This window comes from Sciurus carolinensis, chromosome 2, assembly GCF_902686445.1.
Source record: "Sciurus carolinensis chromosome 2, mSciCar1.2, whole genome shotgun sequence".
Taxonomy (NCBI): domain Eukaryota; kingdom Metazoa; phylum Chordata; class Mammalia; order Rodentia; family Sciuridae; genus Sciurus; species Sciurus carolinensis.
Window position 1 is genome coordinate 103,462,713 of NC_062214.1, and position 25,576 is coordinate 103,488,288.

General features: G+C 37.0%; 1 protein-coding gene across 9 annotated transcripts in view; it reads left to right on the forward strand.

Annotated features, from left to right (window-relative positions):
* Atp8b4 (ATPase phospholipid transporting 8B4 (putative)) overlaps positions 1–25,576 on the forward strand; it is a 214,355-nt gene that overhangs the window by 76,530 nt on the left and 112,249 nt on the right. For 5 of the 9 annotated variants that reach the window (XM_047542231.1, XM_047542234.1, XM_047542232.1 and 2 more), the window contains 2 exons: positions 16,391–16,463; positions 24,421–24,491. In XM_047542231.1, coding sequence (XP_047398187.1) covers positions 16,391–16,463; positions 24,421–24,491 — 144 coding nt within the window. Of the gene's footprint in view, positions 1–15,463; positions 15,528–15,747; positions 15,830–16,390; positions 16,464–24,420; positions 24,492–25,070; positions 25,096–25,576 lie in introns of those variants that run through there. The other 4 variants (XM_047542238.1, XM_047542240.1, XM_047542237.1 and 1 more) reach the window with 3 other exon arrangements.

Genomic DNA, 25,576 nt, shown 5'->3' on the forward strand with positions numbered 1-25,576 from the left:
GCTCTGGGTGCAATATGGCCAGCTGCAAGTGCCCTCTTCCTATGTAAGCCACTTATCATAAGACTGTTGGAAGAAACACAGAATCCCAATTGTCTTTCTACCCCACGAGGCAGTAGGGTATTGTTAAGAGCCCATCAGCCTTGTGTCAAGAAGCTGGGGTCTGGTCCTGGTTCTGTAACTAATTAACTGTGTGACCCAGTTTTCTTATCCAGGAAAGAAAGGAATTGGATACATCATTAGAAGCCTTTTTTTTTTTTTTTTTTGGGTACTAGGGATTGAACCCACAGGTGCTTAACTACTGAGTCATATTCCCGACTCTTTTTTATATTTTATTTAGAAATAGGGTCTCTTTGAGTTACTTAGGGCCTTGCTAAATTGCTGAGGCTGCCTCTGAACTTGCGATCCTCCTGCCTCAGCCTCCTGAGTGGCTGGGATTGCAGGTGTGCATCACAGAGCCCAGCTAGTAGAAGCCTTTCTAAATGAAATCATATATGGAAGTTCAGTATATAACATAGGTACAAATATTGATGCTCAGGATGAAACTGGGGTAGAGGTACACAGCAGATGTCCTCAGCATCTTCTTCCCCTTTGTGGTATCCCTTGAGGGGCCTCCATGAATAACATCACACTGAATAGTCCCAGGTCTGAATCACCCCACCTGTAGACTCTTGGGTCCTTTCCCAGATCTGAATAAAGATTTCTGCATCTGAGACTCAGGACTCTATTTTTAAAAAACACATGTACATTGAAGTTTGACCAGATATTTCAAGGTCCCTCTCAGCCCTTAAATACTGATTCTGTGATCTTATTCAGCTTTGTCAATGGTGAGGAGCCAAAGAAGGGAAGTCAATGACTACAGAATAGAAAGATTTAACAGAAAATGGGAGGTTGGAAGTATAAAAGTGGATATGATGATAATGATATTAGGATGTGGTGGAAGAGGAACATCAGACAGAAGACAGTAAGTCAAAATGGGTTAAGAAAAGAGTATGCAATTCAACCATAGGAGCTTTTAGCAATGAGGCTTTTGAATTCCAGATGGAAAAAATTGAGGCAAAAAGCATCAGGAGGCGAGTCAGAGCATGAGGCTACCAGAGCTAGTGCCCTGACCAGATACTCCCACAAATCCTCTGCTCATCTCTATTATATAGCACACGGTGTCCTAGTACTCTTCTTACATCTCATGTACTTTTCAGTCTTTATTGAGTGCTTATGGTATCCCAGACATTGTATTAGGTGCTAAAAATTCAGGCAAATCCAAAAAGACAAGATTATGCAATCTTGGAGTTTAGTGTCCAGTGGTGGTGGGGTAGATTTAATATAATAGTCTTTCTAGGTAGAGTATAATTATAATCCAAGGCAAGTGCTGCTAAGGAAAACAATATGGTTCTAAAGAAAAGTTTGTGGGGTGGTGGGGTAGGGGACAGGCAGAGTGAGGTGAGGTGAGGCAGTTTAGGAAAATGTTCTTTGAAGAGGCATTAAATTTTGAGCTGAGAACTTAATGATGACTAGAATTATCTTGGCAAAGATGATGAGGGAGGGAACAATGAGATGGGAAGAATTCCAGACAGAAGGAACAGGATATGCAAAGGCCTGTGGAGGAATGGAGGATGCTGATTATGAGGGACTGAGTGTTGAAGTCCAGCAAGTAAGTCCAAGAGAAAGGCAGAGTGAGATGGGGCTGGAAAAACAATGAGAGGTCAGATCCTGCAAGGCCTTGAAGATCACATTCAGAGTTTGGGTCTTTCCCCTGAGGACACAGGGAATACATGGAAGATTCTGTCTGGAAAATCTCGTGCCTGCTTCATTGGGAGAAACCAGGGTAGTTGTGGAGGGGAAGGGTTGTCTGTTCTTATTACTTGTGTGAGCTACTTGAGACTGAGACAATTCATTTCTGTTACCAATTGAATACTGTACAGCCTGCCGTTGATACATAATAATTATATGTTAAGAAAGCAAAATACTTTTAAGTAAGTTAAATATTCCATTTTTAAGGCAAAAATAGAACACATCTTTTCAGTATTCTCCTGCCAGCTTTTTGCCCTGTAACTGATGTAAGGATAAGGGGAGGTGGGGAGGTGTTCATATACTCCATTTTTTAAGTGCTTCATTGCTATAGGTGCCACTTGAATATGTATGAAGACTTTGGATACCAAATCCACTTTTAATCCTAGTACTCTGTGTTACTAGGAGCCATTTGGTAATGCCATGCCTTAATATGCATGGGACAATATCTGACATTTAAAGCAAGGCAGAGGGTTAGGTTCCCTGCCTCACCTAATGGACTTCGTTTCTAAAGTAGCAGAGCATAGGACAGTGCCTGAAGCAGGGTTACTGTTTCATTGACATTTTCCCCCATGTTGCAGCGCATCAGATAAATGAAACTGGGAATCTGGGCAGCTCTAGATACTGAGGTGGAGGACAGAGCAGGGCTTGCTGGGGTCTGCCGCAGACTTATCCCTCCCAGCAGCAGTTTCTGAATTTCCTGGCTGACGAATGGTGTTCACCCCTTGCCTCATCTGGTTGCCTTGCCCCTCTCCAAGCATTTGTGTTCAGATGTGCTTTCCCCTTCACACTGTTAAATTTAAGGCTTCATTTTCAAATTAAATGTTCATCTGGCTGGCTGCCTAAGAAATCACATGTGGAGCACTGAGAGACTCAGGCAGGAGATGGTGCCCTCGCTTCTGGAGAGTGGGTCTGGAAAACATATGAACTGTAAATAGTTTTACAATGTAAAAAAAAAAAAAAAAAAAAAAAGAAGAAGAAGAAAAAGAAAAAAGAAGAGAAAAGAAAAAGAAAGAAAGAAAAAAGTGAAGTTTTCTGCCAAAAGTGCAGAGCTGAATTTTTTTCCTTCTAGACTCTGTTATTAAGTGTCTGTTGGAAATTACTGGCCCCTATCATATATCTGTTTACTGTCTCTATCAGCCAAGGAGGGGCCTGTACAGACTTAACCCCCTGAGGACTCAGCTCTGCAAACCCTTGCTTCCATAGAAATAGGTTTTGGGGTCACAGTAATGTGAGTTAAATTGTTAGGTACTTGATTTTAAAGGGAATTTGTCTTCTTTCCTGTAATATTTCCTTCTGAATCTTGGATGAAACAAATAGGCTAATATTTTTAAAAATATGAGACCCTAATTTCCCAGTAAAAACAAGACAAATTAAAAAATAAGTAAAGGAACACAGATTCCTTTATTTACACACCACCAAATAACTAATGCACTACAATAAATAGCATTATTTCTCAACACATATTTCTCAGCAAATGTCTTATTTTATTTGTTGGATTCCCCCCCCCCCTTTTTTTTTTTATCCGATCCTTCATTATGAAAAGCAGTTAGTAGAAGTTTTGAAAGACTTTTTTTTGTCTTTGGCTCTGTTTCTGTGGGTGCTGAGACTGTCACACTTAGACTAGGCACCCTTTTACTCTGTTATGGGGAATTTCTTCTCCTCCTCTTCCTCCTTTTTCTCTCCCTCCTCCTCACTCCCCTCCTACTCTGTTTTCTCTTTTTCTTTCTCTGTATTCTAAATTTTGTCCTTGCTCTGTATCTCTTCTCACTTTCCTTTCAAGGATGAAGAAGAAATAACAAGAGAATGTGATATAAAGAACATTATGCAAACAATATTTATCAGAGACCCTATTAAAAAAGAGAACATTTTAGAGAATTGGCTGTCTAAAATTGTAGTGATCAGAGTTTTTGCAAACAAATATGCAAATACCATAGCATAAATATTTATAATTCATGCAGATTTGTTGATATTCAGTTTCAAACCTGGTACTAATGTCAAATAAGTGTAAACTCTACTCAAAGGTACCTCATTATTGGCCATCATCCCTGGCATGAAATCTCTTAATTAACCAAGTTGAAAATAAAGTTCCCCTAGTGGCTCTTATAATTAGAAAAGAAATTCAGGAGAGGGAAGATAACTCATACACAAATTTAGACATATTTTAACAAACTATAATAAGACCTTAAGGCCTGGAAACCCCTTGATAGCTAGAAAGCAGAGAGGTCTTGGGAGAGTGGGAGGCTGGCCTGTCATTGCTATGAAGCAGAAAAACTTTGTTCCAGAGCTGGGTGGAGTACAAATGTAGAGTGTTTTCCAGAAAGTAACTAAAAGGGCAACCTTCTGGTGGAAAATTTCATCTGCCTAATAGAGAAAACCAGAGTCTACTTCAGGCCAAATCTCTATATTTGTGTATACACACACACACACACACACACACACACACAATCATATAGATTTATATAGATATATTCAGGGGTAGGAAAACAAAACAACAAAACAAAACAAAATAAAAATCAATTCTACACACTTAGCATTTGAGTAATGCCAGTGTGAGTAATGAGAAATGAAGGAATTTCATCAGGAGGCCTATATCATTCCTTTTATAGCTGAAATATGAGAAAAGGAACCACCTTTTGATATGCCAGTCCTTGGTTGAGGACTTACAGAGTTGTGGTCAGTGGGACACAAGGTACCAAAAGCCAGTTTTACCCAGGTCTTCTGGATCTGAGATGGATAGACTGATGTGGGCACTCTGGTCCATGCCCTAGCTTATGTCAGTGTTGTAGTTTTTGGTTACAACCCATCCTTTTGTCTTAGATTAGAAAAACTGATAACATGCAACAGTGCAGCCAGCCTAGTTGAAACCATTTGAGTGATTGCTCCAGCACTATTAAGACATACTTATGATGGCTGCTCTGAACCAAAGAGAAATGTTTAGGTCTATCTTAGTTCTCCAAATATTGAGTACTATTTATGTACTGAAGACAACTGACATATTATGTCTGGTTTTTTCACATTTTGTGGAGGAAGAGAGAATGAGTGGATAGTTATAACCTAATGTACATGATGGTGGAGGTATTCATATGAACTACCATGGAAGTATTAAAGAGGAGGTACTTAGCCTAGTTAGGGGGTCATAGAAGGCTTTCTAGAGGAAGTGAGCTTTTTAACTAAAATTAATCAACAAAAATTAAAAACCCAGGAAAGTGAGATGTCTACTTTGTAAAGTATTTCTCATTTTGTTCATTTGTTCTTGCAAATATGCATATATGCAAATGTACTTGCAAAATTTACAGTTTTGCATTTCACTTTTTTCTTTTGACATGGTAAATCACGTGTGGTCTTAAAAATTCCTTGATAACATATTTTAATGACTGTATAATAGATGTGGTATAATAATTGATCATTCCTCTATTGTTGGATAATTGTTTCTAGGTTTTCTTTTTTCTAAATAATTCTCAGAGGAACAGCTTTGTGAATTTTATGTGTACCTCTGATTATTTCCTTATAACCATATTTCTATAGAATCTAGAAATAAATTGGGGTTTAAAGTTTTAAATGTTCTTAATCCATATCGTTAAATTGATTTCCAGTACATTTCTGCCAATTTATCCTTGTATCTGAACTTGTGAAAGAGTTTGTCTTGTGACACCATCACAACTTAAAGTATTATCTTTTAAAAACACTAGGTCATTCATCTATTGAAAGGCATCTAGGTTGGTTCCACAATCTAGCTATTATGAATTGAGCTGCTATGAACATTGATGTAGCTGCATCACTATAGTAGGCTGATTATAAGTCCTTTCGGTATAGGCTGGGTCAAATGGTGGGTCCACTCCAAGTTTCTAAGGAATCTCCATACTCTTTCCAGAGTGGCTGCACCAATTTGCAACCCCACCAGCAACGCATGAGTGTGCCTTTTTCCCCACATCCTCGACAACAGGCAAGAATGGAGGAAGGATGGATTGTATAGAGGAAAATGAGGGGTGGGGAGGGGGTGGGGGGAAGGAACGATAATAGAATGAGACAAACAACATTACTTTATGTACATGTATGATTATGCAAATGGTGTGACTACTTTGTGTACAACCAGAAAAAAGAAAGTTGTACCCCAATTGTGTACAATGAATCAAAATAAACAAACAAACTCTAGGTCAATCTGATGAGTATGAATAGGTACGTTGTTTAAAAATTTTGTTGCTTTTTAGTTCAAATGACTGTTTTCCCAAATAGTTATTAACTACATGTATTATTTGTCTTTTCTGTGACTTTTCTATTTATATTCATTGTTTATTGTTGGCCTATAGTTTTTCTCCACATTCTGAGAATCTATTTTAAGTTTTGTTTTCCAATAAATTCCTCCAGTGGGAAACAATGACAACCTTATGTTGTATATTGCCTTGGGGTCTTGATTGGCATAGTGTGTGGGGTGAGTGATGTTTCTCTTAGCAGGACTGGGCTCTGCTGGCACATTCACATTCTTGCTACTTTACTTTCCATAAAACAGTGCAAATCAAAATGTATTCTTGTTAAAATTCTTTGGTAGCTTCCCTACTTGTCCCTTATGATCAAAATAACTTATTCCAGTATAGCTTCTAGCTAGTCTTTCTAAAATCATCTCTAATCACACCAAATGACTTGCTTTTAAAAACCTGCAGTGTGTTCTTTTCTTTCTCTCTCATTTATCTATTAGGGATCAGTTTCTGTGTTACCATCTCTGGAAAATCCTTCAATACCTACTTCAGGCAAGTAAAATGATTACTACCCTTTCTGTGTTCCCACAGCATGTTACAGATGTCATCAGGGTACTGTTAAACAGTGTTTTAGAAGTTAGTCCATTTTAGGTGCTCTCTTTTGACTGCCAACCACTTCAGGAGTTCACATTGGATTTATCACTATTGCTTGAAATATAGCGAGTGCTTAAATTCAGCAGAATCCACATACCCTTTCAGTCAGCAATGTGCATTCATGACATAGATCACAATGAAGAAATTGGAAATTTAAAGGCATGAAATAAGTTAGCTTTCATGTATGAGATAGTCTTTAAGTGCAACAAAGAAAATAAAATAGAATAAAGAGTGATAGGATGGGAGGTGTGGGGAGATGATTTTAAATAGAGTGCCCAGAGAAAGCCTCTTGAAGAGGTGATAGTTGAGAGGGAAGTAGACATGCCAAGATCATGGGCAACAGGAACAGCAAGTATAAAATGGAATTTTCATTTCCAAAAGTGGAAATGAACTGGACAGTAAGATTTCCATAATGACAGGAGTATTATGATAAAGAGAATTCCAAGGAACTAGAAAGACCCAGTTCTTGTAGGTCATGGTAGAGAATTCCAATTTTATGTTAAATGTAATAAAAAGCCATTGGAGGGTTTTAGGCAGGAAAATGACATGGATAACAACAAGCATTTCTCTGTCTGCTTTGTAGACATTGGAAGTAGAGGGAGGAAAGGGCAGAATGATGATGACAAATTTTGTTTCCTGTTGTTGTCCAAGGGACATGATGATTCCATGGACTTGAGTGGTAACAGTGGAGGACATAAGAAGAGGTAGGACCACACACACACACGTGTGTGTATGTGTGTGTGTGTGTTGTGTATCTATGTATCTTCATCATTATCATCATCTATCATGGATTTTTCAAATACAAATAGAACAGTACAAATAGAATGGAACTTTTATCTATGTATTACCTTCTAGCAGCTACCATTGACTTCCTGATATTTTGTGTATATCCTTACTTTTTACTTTCTGGGGTATTTAAAAAGCCAATCCTAGATGTTATATCATACTATCAGTAAATACTTTTATTTTATTTATCTTATGCATAAGAACTAAAATATACTTAGCCATAATACTGTATACTCAGCAAAGTAGCAGTAGTTCTATAATATCTAATACCCACACACTGAGATGTATTTTGCAGATGATAACAATAAGAGTGCTGCTGTTTTGGATATGTGTGAACAGAGGAATCAGGAGTTCATAGTTCTTAAGTGAAGTTCCAAGATGGGGAATAGTGGGGATGGTTCCTGCTGTTGTTGTGGTAGTTTTCTGTCTGGACTGGGATACCATAGCTTTATTAAGATATTAGTTGCTATGTAAAGTATAGAATGTGCATTTGAAACTTAGTGAAATGGTCTGGGCTGAAGATATAACTTTACAAGTCATATGACCACATAGGGAAGAGTCTAGTCCTTACATAGTGAGGAGCTCTGGGGTACTCCAAAGTTTAAGGATGGGAAGAAGAGGGCTAACTAACGGTTTGAGGTGTGTGTACTAGTCATCTTTCTGTTGCTGTGGCAAAATACCTGAGAAACTTAACTTAAAAGGAGGAAAGTTTATTTTGGCTCTTGGTTTCAGAGATTTCAGTCCATGATCAGTTTGCCCCATTGTTTTGGGGCCTGTGGCAGGTAGAACATCATGCCAGAGTGAATGGCAGAGGAAGCTGCTCACCTTATGGCAGTTGGGAAGCAAAAGAGAAAGAAGTGGAAGGGGTCCAGGTCCCAATATCCCTTCAAGGGTGTGCCCCCAGTAGCCTAACTTCTCCTAGGCCCCAGATCCTAAAAGTTCCCTATCTTCCAGTAATGCCACAGGTTGATGACAAAGCCTTTAACTCATGGGTCTTTGGGGGACACATCCAACTGTAGCAGAGTGATTAATGAAGTAAAAGGACAACTATGTGAATGTATTATTCTGGTTTTAAAGCAGAGGGTTTGAAGAAAGAGGGAGCAGTTAATTACAACAAATAAAGGGAAAACTGAGAAATGATTATTGGATTTGAGGAAAATGAAGAATGAGTAACTATAACCAGAGAGGTTGTAGCTGGTAGGTGGAGACGAATCCTGATTAGAGAAAGCATGGGCAGTCAAAACATGGAGATAGTGAAGGTAAAAAAGCTCTTTTGAAGATTTAGATAAAAATCAGAATGTACCATCTTTATAATGAGGTGCTTTATCACCATACTTTAAAGGTACATATTATTTTACAGTCTAAAACTGCTTTTATAAATTTATCTTATCTGAAACTCACAAATGACATGACAGATGTTTAAATGTCAGATGGTGTTATGTCATTTTAAAGATCTCAGTCTAACAGACTTTCTGAGTGCTTGACAAGAACCAATTCTTATAGTATAGGAAGATATTCAAATTTTGGTTAAACTCTTGACCAAAGTCACTTGACTGGTTGATGGTGAAACTTGGACTCAAAACTATGTTTTCTTATTCTATAACATGGACTTTGTCTGCTATGTCACATCATTTTCTTTATAAGCAGGAGGCCAATCTTCTCTTCCTTAAGAGTGTAAGAATTTTTAAAAGTTCAATTCCAACTCTGGTTCATTCTGAATAGAATTTTATTTATGCAGTTATCAAGATTGTTCCTAAAAAAGACAGTCATACTATAAAAATTTTCTAGTTTTTGTTTAAACAATCCAGTAAGATTTGTCATTCATGAATTTAAAACAATCCTCGAACTTTATTTCTCCTCGTAATGAAGGTGCTGAGGATACAAAACTGATGGTGCAGTGGAAGGAAGTATTCTAGTTATTGGGAGCAAAAAGATTTATCCTGGTGCTGAGAGAAATATGAATGACATAATGGTTGAAGCCTCAGAGAGCAGAGATATTTTACTCATGACCTGATTGAAGACTGTTGGCATGGTATTAAGTCATGCTTCTCAGAAGACAAGTCTAGAGGGATCAGAGTAATAAAGTCCAGGCATATAGTTTTCTGATGAGCTCACTGTATATGGGGACAAAGCTTGGAATATCTTGAGGAATGAAAGTTAATATATCCTTCATATTAGACAATCTCTCTGGTCTATCAGTTTTCTCACTGGGCTTTTGATGATAGCTATATGGCAAGCAATTTAATACTGAGGTCATTATCCTGAGATACAGGTATTTTTCCTTGTTGACTGGAAGAATAGTCACATGCTCCAGGTATCAGGAGACAAAGATGATTTAATTGGGGTTATTTAAGAGCCAGATTTACATTTTCCCATGAGTCTCTAGGTTTTTTGATAAACACAGACTGCACCCAGTTCCACTTGTAGCCCTAACGCGCAGCATAGTGTCTAGCTCAGAGTGCTCATGTTTGTGCAGAGTGGTTTCAAACTCATTAGTGAAGGCTGATAAATTACATGCCAGTGGGTGATAGACTAATTAAGAATTCTACCTACAAGCTATTCTGTTTATGAGAAGCTCAAGATGATAAACATTACAATTTATTTTAAAGTGAAGTTTTAAGTTTGTAAGAAAGTGTTTAAGACTTAATGTGACTGCAAATTCAGTAAGTAATTAAACTCATAATCTTCCAGAGATACCCTTAGTTGTACTTGGGGGCTGCAAAATCAGGTATACTGATTCCAGAAATATAAGGTTCTCTGACTGGAGCAAACCAAATCACACCATTGAGACACACTTTTGCTTTATCTCTGTTGGTATGGCCCCTATTTGTACGTGGTACTTGAAGCAACCAATGTTTTCTCTCTTCAACAGATATTTGTTCTCTGTTAACCTGCCCCTCCATAGGAAAACTCATTGAGATCATTTCTAGAGGCAGTGGAAAACATAAGTTAGACTTTTATTTCTGGAACTAAGACATTTATATTTTCTTCTCCTTTGAGAATAATCTTTTGGGGTGAGTTAATTTTTTTCCCCTCAAAAAGAGGAGAGTCATTCTCTATTGAACCTGGTAAGAGAGAATTCTCTGATTTCTCAAAATAAAATGTGGCCAATTGAACACAGAGAATGATTCATCTACTCAGGTCAAAGTGATTGGTTGTAATTTTTTCCATCAAAATATGTTCTTCATATAAGGAATATTTCTCCCATAGGAAAAGAGATTTTGCCATAGACATTTTTCTTAGGCTATCTGGGGAGTCACTGGTTATCTTTAGAATATTTTAATGGACAGAAATATTTTGTAAATGTATTTTCCAACCTTATTTACTAACTGTTGGAGTGGGAGATGAATTGGATGACCCAAGAGTTTATAGATTTTCCCCCATACATTTTATAAATGGACAATGGAAAGCTGCTCACATTGACTTTATGGAATTGAAACTGGAACTAGAGAAAGTTAAATAGTTTAGAATTTAAAAAGGAGTATTATGAACATGAACACGTCTCTAGCAAATTTGGGAAGTGGGCTCTGTGTGGTGGATTCTCTGCAGTGCCAGCCACCTCCCGCTTCAGGACTACAGGATGTATTTCCCCAGCCACCAGGAAGTATCATCTGTTAGCTATCTATGAATGGAAGCTTAAGACTAAAGAAAAGAAAGAGGGTCTTCAGAGATGATTAAGGGGAAAGATTTCTTCTGCACATCCAGCAGGTTTATTGGTCAGGTAAAACTTAGTAAGTATATCAATCATTTTATTTTCAAAATATGGAGGCTATATTATGCATATGTTTCAGCATCCAAAGCGCACAGTAGGATTGATATGGTTTTATGTAAATAAGGCAGGACATCTATAAATTCATTACTTTTTCTCAGCAAATCATTAAATTAAATTATCCATTCTGTTTGATTTTATCTTTCATCATCTCCCACCCTCTTTCCTGGTAAAATTGGTGAGAGAACATCTTTAGCAGCTGAACACAGACCTCCTTGTGTGATTTTGCCTCAGCATAAGTGTTTTGCTAAGAAAAAGGGAAGAAAATGAGGGAAACATCTGCATTGTTCAAAATAAATAGATTCCAAAGATATGAGCATTATGTTCATTCTCAACGTAATGAGATCCTGTTCACCAGTTCGCCGTTAGGGGATTAGGGCCAAGCTGTGTGTTTCACTACACTGCAACTCTGACAGCACTGGGACTGAAAAGATCCAGAAACCCTGCTGTCCACTGAGCATTGTGTCAGGGGACCAGGACTGCAAGCTGTCTTTGGACTGGCTGGTTTCAAACACTGGGAGCGTGCACCTTGCCCCGATCAAATCACTTCAGCTCCTCAGGGTCCATCCTCTTTCTAAACAGGCAGTTCACAATGACCATAGAAAATAAAGTAACAAAGAACAATAAATATAGATTTATTAAGAGCATGGACTTAGTAACCAGATGGACTTGGGTTCTAGTCCCAGTCCTGCTATTACACGTGACCTTAAAAGAAAAGTTTTCATTTCTTTTTTTTCTCTCCCAAATTGACCTTTAAAATACCAATTCATGCAACACCAAAAAGTTGAACAACACAAAAGAGTATGCAGTGGAAACAAAGTCTCCCTTGTCTCGCAGTTCCCCTCTTCATTTTTTTTCTCTTGGGGCAACTACTCAACAGTTTCTTGTGTGTCTTTTAAGAACTTTTCCAGGAGTGCAAAAACATGTTTATATAGGTATATCCTTGTTTCAAGACACACATCTTACCTGCACATACTTCTTTTTAACTTACTAATGTTATGTTAGAATATATTTCATATTAGCACCTATAAACCATCTTATTCTTTTTGTAGATGCATTGCATTGCAGTGAGTAGAGGAACCATGATTAAGGAAGTGTTCTGTGGTATACCTAATTTTAATTGGCTTTTAATCAGTTGCTATAAATAATTCTATAATAAACATCCTTGTGCATTCATATTGAATCACCTGCACTGTTGGTTCAGGTGGACTATCTATATCGAGGTGTGTGGGCATTTAAATTTTTTATACATATTGCAAAATAGGGTAAATATCTCAAATTCTCTGAACCTTATGTCTTGTTCTATAAAATGAAAGTAAAAACTTTACCCATCTCATAGGGTTGTTGTGAGGGTTAAATGAATTAAGTAGCATAAATAGTGTTACTCACTATGTATAGCAAATTTAAATGTAAGACTCCAGTGAAATTCAAAATCTAGATAAACAATGATAGTGTTTTAATATAAACATATCCCAACTATTACATGGGACATACTTAGACTAACAAAATAATTTGTTGTTTATCTGAAATTCAAATTTAATGGCATTTCATTTATTTTTTTTATTTGGCAACTCTATACATGAAGGAATCAGTACAGTCCCTGGATTGTAATAAGCACTAAATGAATGTTGGTTGCTATAATTTTTATTAGACATTCAGGAAAATGCTATTAGTCAACAAATGTTTGTGGAACTGTTGATTTTATGTACCTTAATTTGTTTATCATTCAATCAATAAGCATTTATTTATGGCTGCCATGACCTAGGCATTATTCCAAAGCCTAAGGATACAGAGGTGAACAAAAGAAAGTCCTTATGAGCAGGAAACGCTTTCACGTTTTATAGGGCTGATACTAGAGACTACAGAAGAAGCCAAGTCTGGTGTAAGTGGATTGATTGGTTAATTAGTGGAGGTCAACTCTATTCTCTCTAGTACCCCAACACCACTTCTGTAGCTTTTAAGAAATCTATTTTTATTTTTTTCAGGAATTAGGTTTTCCAATGGGAAGTCAGGAGTATTAGAGGGAAAAGATGACAGGTACCTTGATGAGCCTGTCAAAGGTCCCCCCTGGTGTCCCTTAAGCTTCAACAATGGGTGTGGTATCTTGCTCAAGGTAAACCACCTATGATTTGTAGCCTCTGGAACCAACACTTTGGTGACATAGAGCATGGTTAGTGCCATTTCACTTTCAGAGTTGTATTTTCTCCAAGAGGTTTTCACCTAAGCCTAGCCTCTCTTAGTGTACTGTGAATCATCAGGAAAAAGCAGGTTCAATTTATTTATCAAAATTTATTACGTGAAGTTGCTATCTTGCATCTCCTATTCTTAGAATTCAGATTTTCTGATACTCCGAAGAGCAGATATATTGTGAACAGGTGCATTAAAGTTTTTTTTTTTTTCTCTTAAAGTAGTTACTAGTTGTCATTCTGTGGCACTTGAACTCTTTATTTTTATGGTGCCTTTGGAATGTAAATTTTATCAACTATTTTCTTAAATTTTGACTTATTTATCAATTGACTTGTGAGTTTACTAAGGTAAACTTATTACTAAGGTAAACTATTATTACCCCATCTATTTTTGAAAAATCTGTTTTAAAGAATCACTAACCAGATTATATCTGTTTCATATTATGAAGTAATTACGTGACGATACTGAAAATTGATTCACATTTTAAAATCTTGGAATTTCAGTGTGATCAAATACATGCACTTGTTCTCAGAATATTCACAGATGGCAATTCATCTACACAAGCAAGAGGGCTTTCACTGACAAAGGTAAAAGCAAAGTTCAAAGATATTGAGTTCTTAGGGGCAAGTGTCATCTTCATAGCTCATGAGGCCATTGTGTGTCCTTCTCCAGAGCTATGATGCAAGATTGCTTCAAACACCAGCCCAGAAAACAGCTGCAACACACATGGGGAGTCAGGGAGTGTCTGTTTTTATTGTTTTGGGGTAATGACGAAACCCAATCACTATACTACTTAAAATCTTAAAAGTCCAGAAATATTTTGAAGATGAGCTTTAAAGAAAATCTTCCTGCATATTCCTTTAATTCTGCTGGGATGCCTTTGATGTTGTATTGTCCCTGGTGGAGGTAGTGGGCAGGGAAAGAAAAATGATTGGATTAAAAATATATACAATTTTATTTGCAGGTCTTAATTAGTTTTTGCTTCTTTAGTAAATTTGAATATTTTGGTAGTTATGACCCTTAGTACTCATTAAATATATCTCTCAGTTCTTAGTTAGGTGTAGTTAATGTCTGGTGAGGTAGAATAGGAGATGATATTTAAAAAAAATCCATACCTCCAATTGTATTAGACACATTTATTGTTTTACAGATACATATCCAAATAAGGGATGGGTTTATCAATATCTCCAGGCCTCTTTTCTGCAAAATTCGAGCTACATTTTTAGAGTGTTATTTTCTCCTCCTTAAAATAATATATTTTGTATTTCTTGTCTTACTCTGCTTTCGATTTCTGATAACTTTGTCAAGTCACAGATGATTTTCTCTTTTCTTGTCAGGGTTCTGTTCACAAATCTGACAGATGGGTCTGTTTGTCCATGGTGTAGGTTATTGATTGTCAGTTGGACAGCTACGGACTCTGGGTCAACATCTAGGAAATACCACTTGCTGTTTCCTGTGTAGTTCTTCCTGAGCTTATAGCATGAAAATGAAAGAATACGAGTTTGGAAATGGAACTTAATATCATCTCAGCTTCTTTCTGAAACAGACGCACTTTCAATAGAGACTTCAGGGCAATTCAGTAGCAGTGCAATTTCCATAAATGACACAATATTCTTCTCCATCCATTCAAGTCTACTATTTCTGATAGGTTGTCTGTTGAGAAATGTTCCAAAGGTGGTATCCCTGGGAGAAATAAACCAGCACATAATCCATACCTGTAAGGATAAATAAAGTGAGATTTACAAGGCTTCCCAGGTTCTCCCATTGTCATCAAGCTAGATAAAGTGCAGAGAAGCATGGCACTGGAGAAATGATTGAATTCTGGCTACAGATGAAAATGCTGCAATTGAAAAATTTCCAGAACAACATGTACTTGGATCTGTATTAAAGAAAAATTCTTTGAGTGTTTAAGCCAAATGACCCAGCAGGGTTGATAGTGTGAGACATATTTCACAGTTGTATAAATATTTAAAATGGTTTTTCAGCCTATAAAGCAAGTAAATTAGATTATTTTTTTAAAACTGCACAATGAAATTAAACCGCCCACTTTAGCTTACAGGGGAATCCTGCCCTACATAGCCAAGCCTTCCCTTCTAAGGGGGAATCTCTGAGGAAGAAGTGTGATGAAGGCCCCCAGCTTGGAAAATAAGGTGGATTTACCTTTCGGGGGTTTCAGAAGGGATGATAGCATTATGGCTGCCTGCCATAGGTGGCCTGTTTCCAGAGAGCCTGTCTGGCTTTGGGTAGCCCCAACTAACTTGTCACCAGGGGCCAGATCCGATGGACACAGTTGCTTTTCATCATAAACCCTTTGAACTTGGTACAGGGTGGGCTTGGGACTCTGCTACATACATAGTCTTCAAAGAAAGCTGTGCAGCATGTTGGCTGTGTCGTTCTCTATCCTGATTCATCGACCCGAGTCATCCTTCAGCCAGAGTGCTGTGCAGCATCTGTAGGTGGTCTTCCTTGGTCTTTCAGCCTTCTTTTTTCATCCATTGTTGTTCCTGTCCTTTCCAAATTTTTTTTTCCCTTTAACTCATATTTTAACTATTGCCCAGAACTACTCTCTTTTGCCACTGTCTTCTCATTCACTTTTTGCCTCCAGTTAAATAGACTTCTGAGACAATGGCAATGATGTTGCTGTCTTTATTAATAGAGAATTTGAAAAGAATGTTAATGATTGGATTTGTTGAAAGTTCATAGCTATTGTATGAAGCTGTCATCATGAGGTGGTGAAAAGAGCACTCAGCCTTGAGTTAGGCATTTTGAATTTTGCCAAGGGGTATCACTAACTCACTGGTATCCTCGGGCAAATCACTTAACCTTTCTGAGCCTTTATTCCCATATTGCTCCGGTAAAGAACATTGTTATGAGAGGCCCCTTTGAATTTAACATCCTAGGAAAACTTATTTGCTTCTTCCATTACATGATGCTGTATTATGAATACGTTCCCTTGATTCTATTTCTGATTCTTCTCTATTCTTGAAAAAATTAATTTCATTTTTGTTCTTAGACTGCAGAATGAAAAATGGATGAATGTCAAAGTGGGAGACATCGTTAAATTAGAAAATAACCAATTTGTTGCTGTGAGTATTCAATATTACTTGAAGAATTGATCTCAGATTAAAATAGCATATGTATTGAAATAATTATATTTAGTAAATTTAGAAAATCCATACTAATCTACACTAATTAAAGAGGGAATACCAGTATTATAATAGTACAAAATCTCAATTATAGACTCTTTAAAATATATTAATTTATTACTTTCAATAACATGGTCAGATAAGGCTGAGTAATTATCACCTTGTCTATTTTCTTTGTGATCTTTTACATTGATAGATATGAGAGATTTTAAATCAGGATGTCAATAATTTTATGTAAATAAGAGCTTTTAAAGTGCTTATGAGTATCTTAGAAACAATTTGTTTTCAAGTATTTTCAATGCTATTCCTTAATACTGTGATTACTGCTGTTAATTTGCAATATAGTTGAAAAAAAAAAGCTAGAGAAAGAGAAAAATGTATGCTTGTTTTTGAATAATCAGAAAATGTTTATTGATTGTGCTGATTCATAAAATGTTAATGAGGTCTCTGTTTGCATATCAGATGCACTATCTATTCTCAAGCTATGTTGGATATTGCAATTTCCTTAACAAAATTCAGTTTAGTCACAAAAATTGTATTCAACTAACTATAGTTCAAATTAAATTTAGAGTGACAAAAGCTACCCAAATTAGAGACTAAAAATTCTAATTATTATAGTGTTCATCTCAAGTATATATATTTAATCTAATAGATATGTATATCTCTCTCTCTATATTAGATTACTTATGAAAATTCTTGTGTTGAGTGCAATTTTGTGACTCAAATTGTGTTCTTAATTAAATTTGAGACATTTTATGACAGGGAAAAAGATGGCCCCAAGATCTGTTTACAAGAACAATAACCAGTTAAGAGTCCTAAACATTCACTTTCTGAACCAGTCTTCTTTCATGAATGCTCCATCTGCACTTACTGACTTGTGTGGAAGAGCCCATGCTAAGGACAGGCCAGGCACAGAAGAGTTCACACTTGAAGTAGAGAAATACTTGTTTCTCTGGAGACTTAAAAAAATAACTGAGAACAAAAAATAAGCAAAAAGGTGTCAGGGCAGCTAAAACAGAGGTCTCAAAATCCACACACTGTGACTTGGGCTCCTCATATCTAGGGCAGTCTGCCAGGTTTTCATTCACAATCTATTTACTTTTATTTTCGACAATTTAAATTACTTGCTTGATTTTTTTCCAGATCATTAAAGATTAAGAACACCACATTAGGATGTGGGATTGAGGCAGATGGTTAACTGAATGGGGAACTGAGTGAGAACTGAATCTATGCTCTGTCCCTTTAGTGAGAGCAAATACTTTATCTTTTTTGCCTTTGGTTTCCCCATGTGGCCAAATCAGGTTGCCAGATCACAGTGTGATCGAAAATATCTCTTTGAGCCTTTACCTGCTGTGATTGCATAAACTGAGATTACAGGATTCTTGATTTGTCTGTTCTCTTACATCTAGTACCATGTTGGATCATGGAAGACATTCAGTAAATGTTGATTGAATGAATAGATGTCAATCTTGTAAGAAAGAAGAGAGAGAAAAGAAAACAAGAAAAATTCAGGGTATTCTGTATTAGTGGGGTATCAATAAAAAGATCTAGATGCCCTTATTAAGCAAAGATCATCTACATTCAGAATATATTGTTTAAAAGAAAGGGTTCCATGTAACTCATTTTAGTTTTACTCTCATGAAAATGATTTTAGTGAAAGAATTTGCTTCTAAGTGGATAACCTTAGCTCCCCACCCCCACTGGCATATGAGAAATTCTAAGATGCAAATTCTAAGATTCAAAAAATATTGTTTTTGGTAACTGTTTTATCCCCAATGGTGCTAGAGGAAATATAGTATACATTAAAATATGCCACACATTTAGCTTTTATTTTACTTGGAGTTGAATATTTCAGGGGCAATGCTAGGTATGTTTCTGCTTCAGGTAGTCAATAAAAATAATGCAACCTTAAGAACCCCATTCCTGCTTTGAAAAGAATGAATAATAGTTTTATACCTTAGCATGTTTGCTTATCAAATTCTTAGGGGTGAATTCAGAAAAAGCAGGAGTTGAGTCTGTGTCTTAAATCTAACTCCACATGACCGCATGGGTAACATTCTGTCTCCAACTTGCCTTCTAGTCTTGATATTTTAATTTCTATTTCCTTTGTCCTCTGTTTTTAACTTAGTTATATTTTCTATGTTATAGTATATATGCTTACTTACTATTGCAGAATCTTCAGTGAATTGAGAAACAAAGTGCTAGTATCAGGTACAAGAAAATCAGACCTATGGGCGCATCATTAACATTGGTTTAAAAATGAATGATGCATTTATACAAATTCCCATGAAGGTGATGATCAATGTGTCGCAGTACTATCCAATATAACATTTTGCAATAAATGCTCTATTATTATTTTGTCCAGTTCCATATTCAGTATCTCTATGTGGCAACTGAGTAGTAGAAATGCAGCTAGTGTAACTGAGGATTGAGTTTTGAATTTTGTTTAGATTTAATAGCTGTATGTGACTCGCAGCTACCATCTCGGATAATGTAGATATGGCCTTTTATTGTGGCTATATGGGTTGAGCATGCTTATACGCCTCCCATTTTTATTTAGAAGGGGCCACACTGAACTCAACTTTAAGTGTCCTGCATCCCCCTTGTCCTTCCCCTCTCCCAGGAATGATTTCTCTGGTGGTTTTGGGACAGGGAGTGGTGTGCTGGACCTGGAACTAACTTCCTTTCCTTTCTCTTTCCACTCTTCCTGTGTGTAGAGAGTACATTCTGCCCCGCTCTTCCATGCCACCAATTTTCAGGAACAGATCCTCTTGGAGAGGGTTCATGACAGTTAAATTTTTGTTTGAAAACCAAGGCATTCTTCAGTTATAGGAATTGAAAAGTTTTACCTTTCAGAAGCTAGGACTAGAAAGATTAATTTGACCTAAGCTTTAGCCCTGACCAGGGGGTGGTGTGTTAATTAGCTCTTCATCTCTGTGACCTAAGTACCTGACAAGTACTTAGCAGAGGAAAAGTTTATTTTGGCTAATGGTTTCAGAGGTCTGAGTTCATCATGGTCAGTCGACACCATTGTTCTGGGCCCAAGATGAGGCAGAAATCTTGGTAGAAGGGCATGCCTGAGGAAAGCTGCTCAGCTTATGACAGCCAGGAAGCAGAGACAGATTGAGGTGCCAATGACAAAATATAAATCCCAAAGGTATGTCCCCATTGACTTACTTCCTCCAGCCATACCCTACCTGCCTACAGTTACTTCTCAGTACATGAATGAGTACATTAAGTGATTAAGTCCACTGATTAGGCTACAACTCCCACAATCTAATCATGTCACCTCTGAACATTACTGCATTGTCTCCTGAGTAGTTCGGAGGACATCTCATATTCAAACCATACCAGGTGGGCTTTGGCTCTCTATTGACCCAGGAAGGCATCTCATCTAGTCCTTTTCAGCACCTTTATCAGATGTGCTTCTAGAGAGGCTTTTTTTGTGGTGTAATTGCCTTTCTCATTATTATTTTAACTCTTATAGCTTCAAGTCGGTTATTCTTTCAATCTAATTGCTACAAGTAAATCCTCTTTCTATGTAACTCTCTATATACTTCATATATTTATGCCAGTATTAAGTTGGGGATTTTCAGGGAATAAAGATTTTTTAAAAATATGTTTGTTTAAGCTGTATTGAAGAAGCAGCCTCTTGCTAAAGTATAAAGGGAAACACATTATTTTCTGTTTGACAAAAGTAAATGGTCAATGTTCTTTATAAGCAGTTAACAATTTGTGGGGATGATATACAGGCAAGGATTTTTTTTGACCAGAGTAAGAGCCTGTCTGAATAAATGCTCTGCTAGCCATCATTATTCTTTCTCTCTTGCTCTTTTTTATTGCCATTATTTTTGTATTCTCAAATTAGTTTACTTATAAAGACCAAAACAATGCTGTATCCAGTACATAATAGTAGTTATTCAACATGAGCTTATTGGGTCTGAAATTTAAATTTAAAATATTACCTGTAAATCTTATATACTTTCATTTTTATGATTTAATTCTAATTTTTGACTAAAATGCATAAGCCATTTTAATTTTGTTTTTTATTTTTAGACTAAAATAATGTGTGGGATGAAGATGAAGAACTATGTAAAAAACTAAAAGGAGATCTAAAAGTGGTATTCGAACAAATTTTACAAACTTATCTTTCCATCAGTTTTTGGAATTGCTATTTCAATATTCTTGTACCATTGTAGTTTTGGATTTTTACAAAGCAAAACACTTTCTAGTTTTCATAGTTGTATTGCAGTGATTTAGTAGCCCACCAGGGGAAAAAGTATTCATTTTGGGATTAGAAATTCTGAATTCTGGTTCCAGATCTGCAATTTAAGGTCTGAGTGTTCATATATCTGAAAACCTATGGGCTTTACGTGAATTCATTTAAATCACCTGGTGGATATGCAGGAGTCCATTCCTTCTTTGCTGCTGGGCCAGATCTGATCTCCCCAGGTTCCCCCTGCAAACCATGGGAACAATGTTGCCCAGTCACAGGGTGTTAAGGATTTGAATAAAATGACCCAATTATGAGGGAGTGTTGTATAAATTCTTAAAGAATTGTATAATTTTAAAGTGTTATTATTTCTTGAGGTTTTGCTTCCTTTATTCTTTGACTTGACAAATATTATTCATACCTAATAAACCTCTGAGGACAATGTCTTTGGCCTTGAGGACTCAAAGATGTTCAGCGAATTCTTTTCAAGTTTTCTGATGGGAATATTCGTTTCAGGTTTCCATGAGGCAGTTGCTTGGTTTTCTGTTGCCTATGAAAGACAGGGCAAGGGGTGCTGAGCTAGAAAACACTGTTTCTTTCATGGGGGACAAGAACCAAGTCCCTTCTGATAGGGAATAGGGAAAAGGTGCCAAAAATTGACAGAAGAAAGTAAAAATAGGAATCGATGGGAGGTGGTTCTGGTGGTTCTTGTTATCAACTTTTTTGCCTGGCCCATCTTTGCATTCAGATAATCATGCTTTCCCTTTTCTGTTCTTTACTCCTGCTAGTACCTCTGCCTGAGGGATTCTGCCTTATAGTGCTTCTAGAATATTCCATGATGCCCTTACTTAGCTACCATCAGTGTTCTTTCTCATTTGCACTCTTCCCACAGTTCTTTGTTAATAAGACCCTGAGAACCCTTACCATATTCTGTCTTTACTACCCTATCCTTGAAGCAAAGAAGTTTTTATTCATTTCAGTGTATGCTTCAGTCTGCCTGGATTCAAATTCTGGGTCCCCCACTTCCTACATAAATAGCTTCAGACAAGTAACTGAACCTCTCTGGTCTCATTTTGCTCATTTGTAGAGTGGGGATAACAACAGGACCTACACTATGGGTCAAATATCCACGTAAAGCTCTCAAGGTAGTGTGAGAAACAGAAAGTCCTCACTAAATATTGGCTATTGGTGTCATAAATGCCTACCACTGAATCATAAATTTGTGGATCAACCACAAACTGAGTCTCCTGAGATTTACTGGAAGGGTTGGCTTGATCTGAGACTGGTAGAGTCGGGGGCTGGTGGACCCTAAGACTACTCATGTTGCTCCAGCTCCTGACCCACCACCTCTGACAAAAGAGTGGTCAAGGACTAACAGGCCTGTTACTGTAATTCTCTTGCTCTTTCCTTTTTGGAATTATTTCTGATGGACTAGAAGGTGGGAGAATGACTGATGTGTGTGTGACCACTCATCCTGCCAGATGCCCCCGGCACTCTGTGCTTTCATCCCCCTTCTTCAATGACAATGGATTAAAATACCTGAAAGGGAGAGGGTATCAAAAGGGACTACCAAGACTGAGACATGAGGAAGGGAGAACTGAGGATGAATAAGAGGAGGCAGGCCAGAGACCAGGGACTGGGGAGCAGAAGTTTGAAAGGACATTAAAAAAAAAAAAAAAAGGTGGCAACTCGGGACATGAAGAGGAGGGCCAAGGAGAAGTCCCAGATTCCAGGGAGCAGAGCAGAAACAGGCCAGAACCCATGGTAGGTGAGTAGGTCTGTTTCAGCCTGTAGGAAGTTGGTCATTGCTCCCGAGAGAATTCCACCACCAGGTGGCAGTGGTGCCTCAGTCACATGTTCTGAGCCAGCTGTACCCTGACTCCTCCCCTTGTTTATCACAAAGTAAGTGTGAACATGTCAGAACTCAGTATTAAAGTGTAACAGTGGCTCACTCTTTCTATGCAGAGTTTTGAAGAAAAGCCACGCTAGGTACAAGTAGATATCTTTCTTACGCACCACAACTATTTTCAATCACTGATTATTAGAATTAGAGAATTCTGGATTTTGTTTAAAATGATCTTTTTAAGCTTAAGGGAGGAGGAGAGTCAGAGGCCCAAAGAGCATTAAGCTCTTCTGCTATCCTGCCTTAGGACTTTACACATTGAAATTTAAATGTGAGAAGTAAGGTCAAGGTGAATTTTCCAAATTTTTCTTCCTTTTAGATCAGGATAGGTAATTCTTAGTTTAAGAACAGCATACATACATTCATGGGTTTTCTCTGTTCACACTGTGACCAGTCAGAAAATAATTCCTGCCCGGAGAAGCTTCTGTGGCTACTTGGTTCAGAGCTGAGGAGGAGCCTTGATAATAAAAGCCCATTTATTCCTACAAGGGCTGTCACTAAGTTTTTCCACCAGTTTTATTCTAATTGAGACCAAACAAATCAACACACACACACAGACACACACTAATTTTTGATCTGGAAGTTTAAAAGCAAGAGACAATGAAACAAGTGGATTGATTCTAAATTTAACCTCTAAGACTTGAGACTGAAACAGTTCTAGTATTTTTAAAAATAAAGTAAGACTATTTCACAGATTTGGAATGCTACGTTCAGACATATTGTTAGCTAATGTCTCAAAATAAGTAGCCTAAAATTTTAGTTAATTTTTAAATTAACATTCAAACCCTTCAGAATTTCATACAAATGCTTATTTTAAAATAAAGTTTGAAATTTGAAATAAAATAGTTTCCCAATATAGAAAGCTACCAGAATTCTAAAACTGCATTGGATAGGCAATTTTCAAAGCTCAAAAGGACAGCAGAATAAAACTATCTTAAAAAAAAATTAACAAAACAAAACAGAATACTGGGCATGGTGGCATACAGCAGTAATCCCAGCAATGCAGGAGGCTGAGGAGGTTTGCAAGTTCCAAGGCCAGCCTCAGCAACTTAGTAAGAACCTGTCTCAAAATCAAAAATAAAAAGAACTGGGGGTGTAGCTCAGTGGTGGCGAACCCCTGGGTTCAATCCCTGGTACCTACCCCCCCCCCCCCCAGACAAGCTACTCAGTGTCTAAATCTTTTCCATTGTCTTTTATTATGTTTTTTATTCTACCTTGCTCTTTTGCATAGTCCCACTTTACCTTCTCTTTCCCTTTCTTCACTATACACCATCTTGTTGTTCTGTTTTTTTTTTTTTTTTGGCTTTTCTTATCTTTTAAGATTCTCATCTTTACTTCTTTGCCTCTCATTTTTTCCCTAATTTCTTCCTACTTCATCTGTCTTCCTCATCTTTTCCTGCTGCCTGCTTTTAAGTGGTCTTGCTTAAAGTATGTGCCCAAACATATTTCCAATTATTTGTGAGAGTGACATATTTTCCATGAGGAACTATGAAAGCAATATATATGTATAATTTATATGTCTTTCAAAAAATATAAAGTGAGTGGCTACTAATTTGTATGCTACCCCAGTCCTTGCTTCTTCTGTGACATTCAAGGGCATGGAAGCAGGAACAGGGAGGGCGGGGAGGGCTTGGTTCAGGGGTACCACATGGAGGTGGTACAGGATCCCACCCCTTTGACTTTGCTCCTCAGGCTCTGCTGGCTAGTAGTGGAGGGGTGATGCAGACCTTCAGCCAGTCTCCCCTTATCAAGTATTCTTTTGTCATGATTTCTGAAAATAGGCTGATTTGCTGCTTCTATCAAGTAGTGAGCCACACGGACTGTGCTATATTGAAACTGCAGAGCTTGATGGGTAAGTTATTAAATTAGAATACTTGATTAGGTTGGTTTTTAATTTATTTAAAAGTAATGTCTTTATAAGCAGGACTTAAACTTTATTCTCTGTTTCTTTGGAAGACACAAGAGTCTAAATTGCCAAGCTCTTTGTTAATTACTTTGCAGTTATTGTGAAAATTACTTTTCTCTTGAATTTATTTTGAAAACTTTGACTTTTAAGTTTATTTTCTTTCAGAAACAGTGAGCTAAACATGTATATGTGAATAATTTCATGCAAGGATTCTTCAGTGAGTTGCCTTAGAAGTTTTTGTTTGTTTAAGTTCAAGTCATTTTCTAAGGAAAATGAGAGGGCTGGAGATCAAGATTCCCTGAGGAAGAAAGGACTGAAAAGCAATCTTGGGTTTGTGTCAAATGAAGATACAGAGAAAGAATAGAGAAAAGGATTGTGATGCAGTTTGACATTGATGTTAATTTAGAATTTGGTTATAGACCATATAGCAGGTTTGCTTCAGAGGATTCAATTTGTCTGTTTGGCATAAAAAACATTTTATGAATGCTTACATTTTAATCACACTGTATAATTTGTGTTTTTTAGATGGCTTATATCATATAATCCTGATGTAGGTACTCTATAAGCTCTACTGTACAGGCAATGAAACCAAGGATTCAGAGAGATTTGATTATTTGCTCTGAACTCCTAAAAAGTAAAGATAGAACTCAACACTGGCAATCTGACACCAGAACCTATGATTTTAACCAGTGGCTCCCGAATCATTTTCATATTGAATTATTCAAATAGAGTGTGACCTGCATGATCCTACCCTAGTTTGGGCATAATTGTTGGAAACAGCTAAAATAGTGCCAAGAGGAAAAATCATAGCACTAAGTGTATACACTGGAACAGAGAAAAAGACTCAAATCAATAATCTCTCATCTCAAGAACCCAGAAAACTTAAAAATAAACCCACTTGGGAATGAGAAAATGAAGGTGAGAACAAAAATCAATGAATTTGAAAACAGAAAAATAATAAAGTTAATGAAACAGAGCTAGTTCTTCGAAAACATTAATTCAGTTGAAAAACTTTTAGGAAGACTGACAAA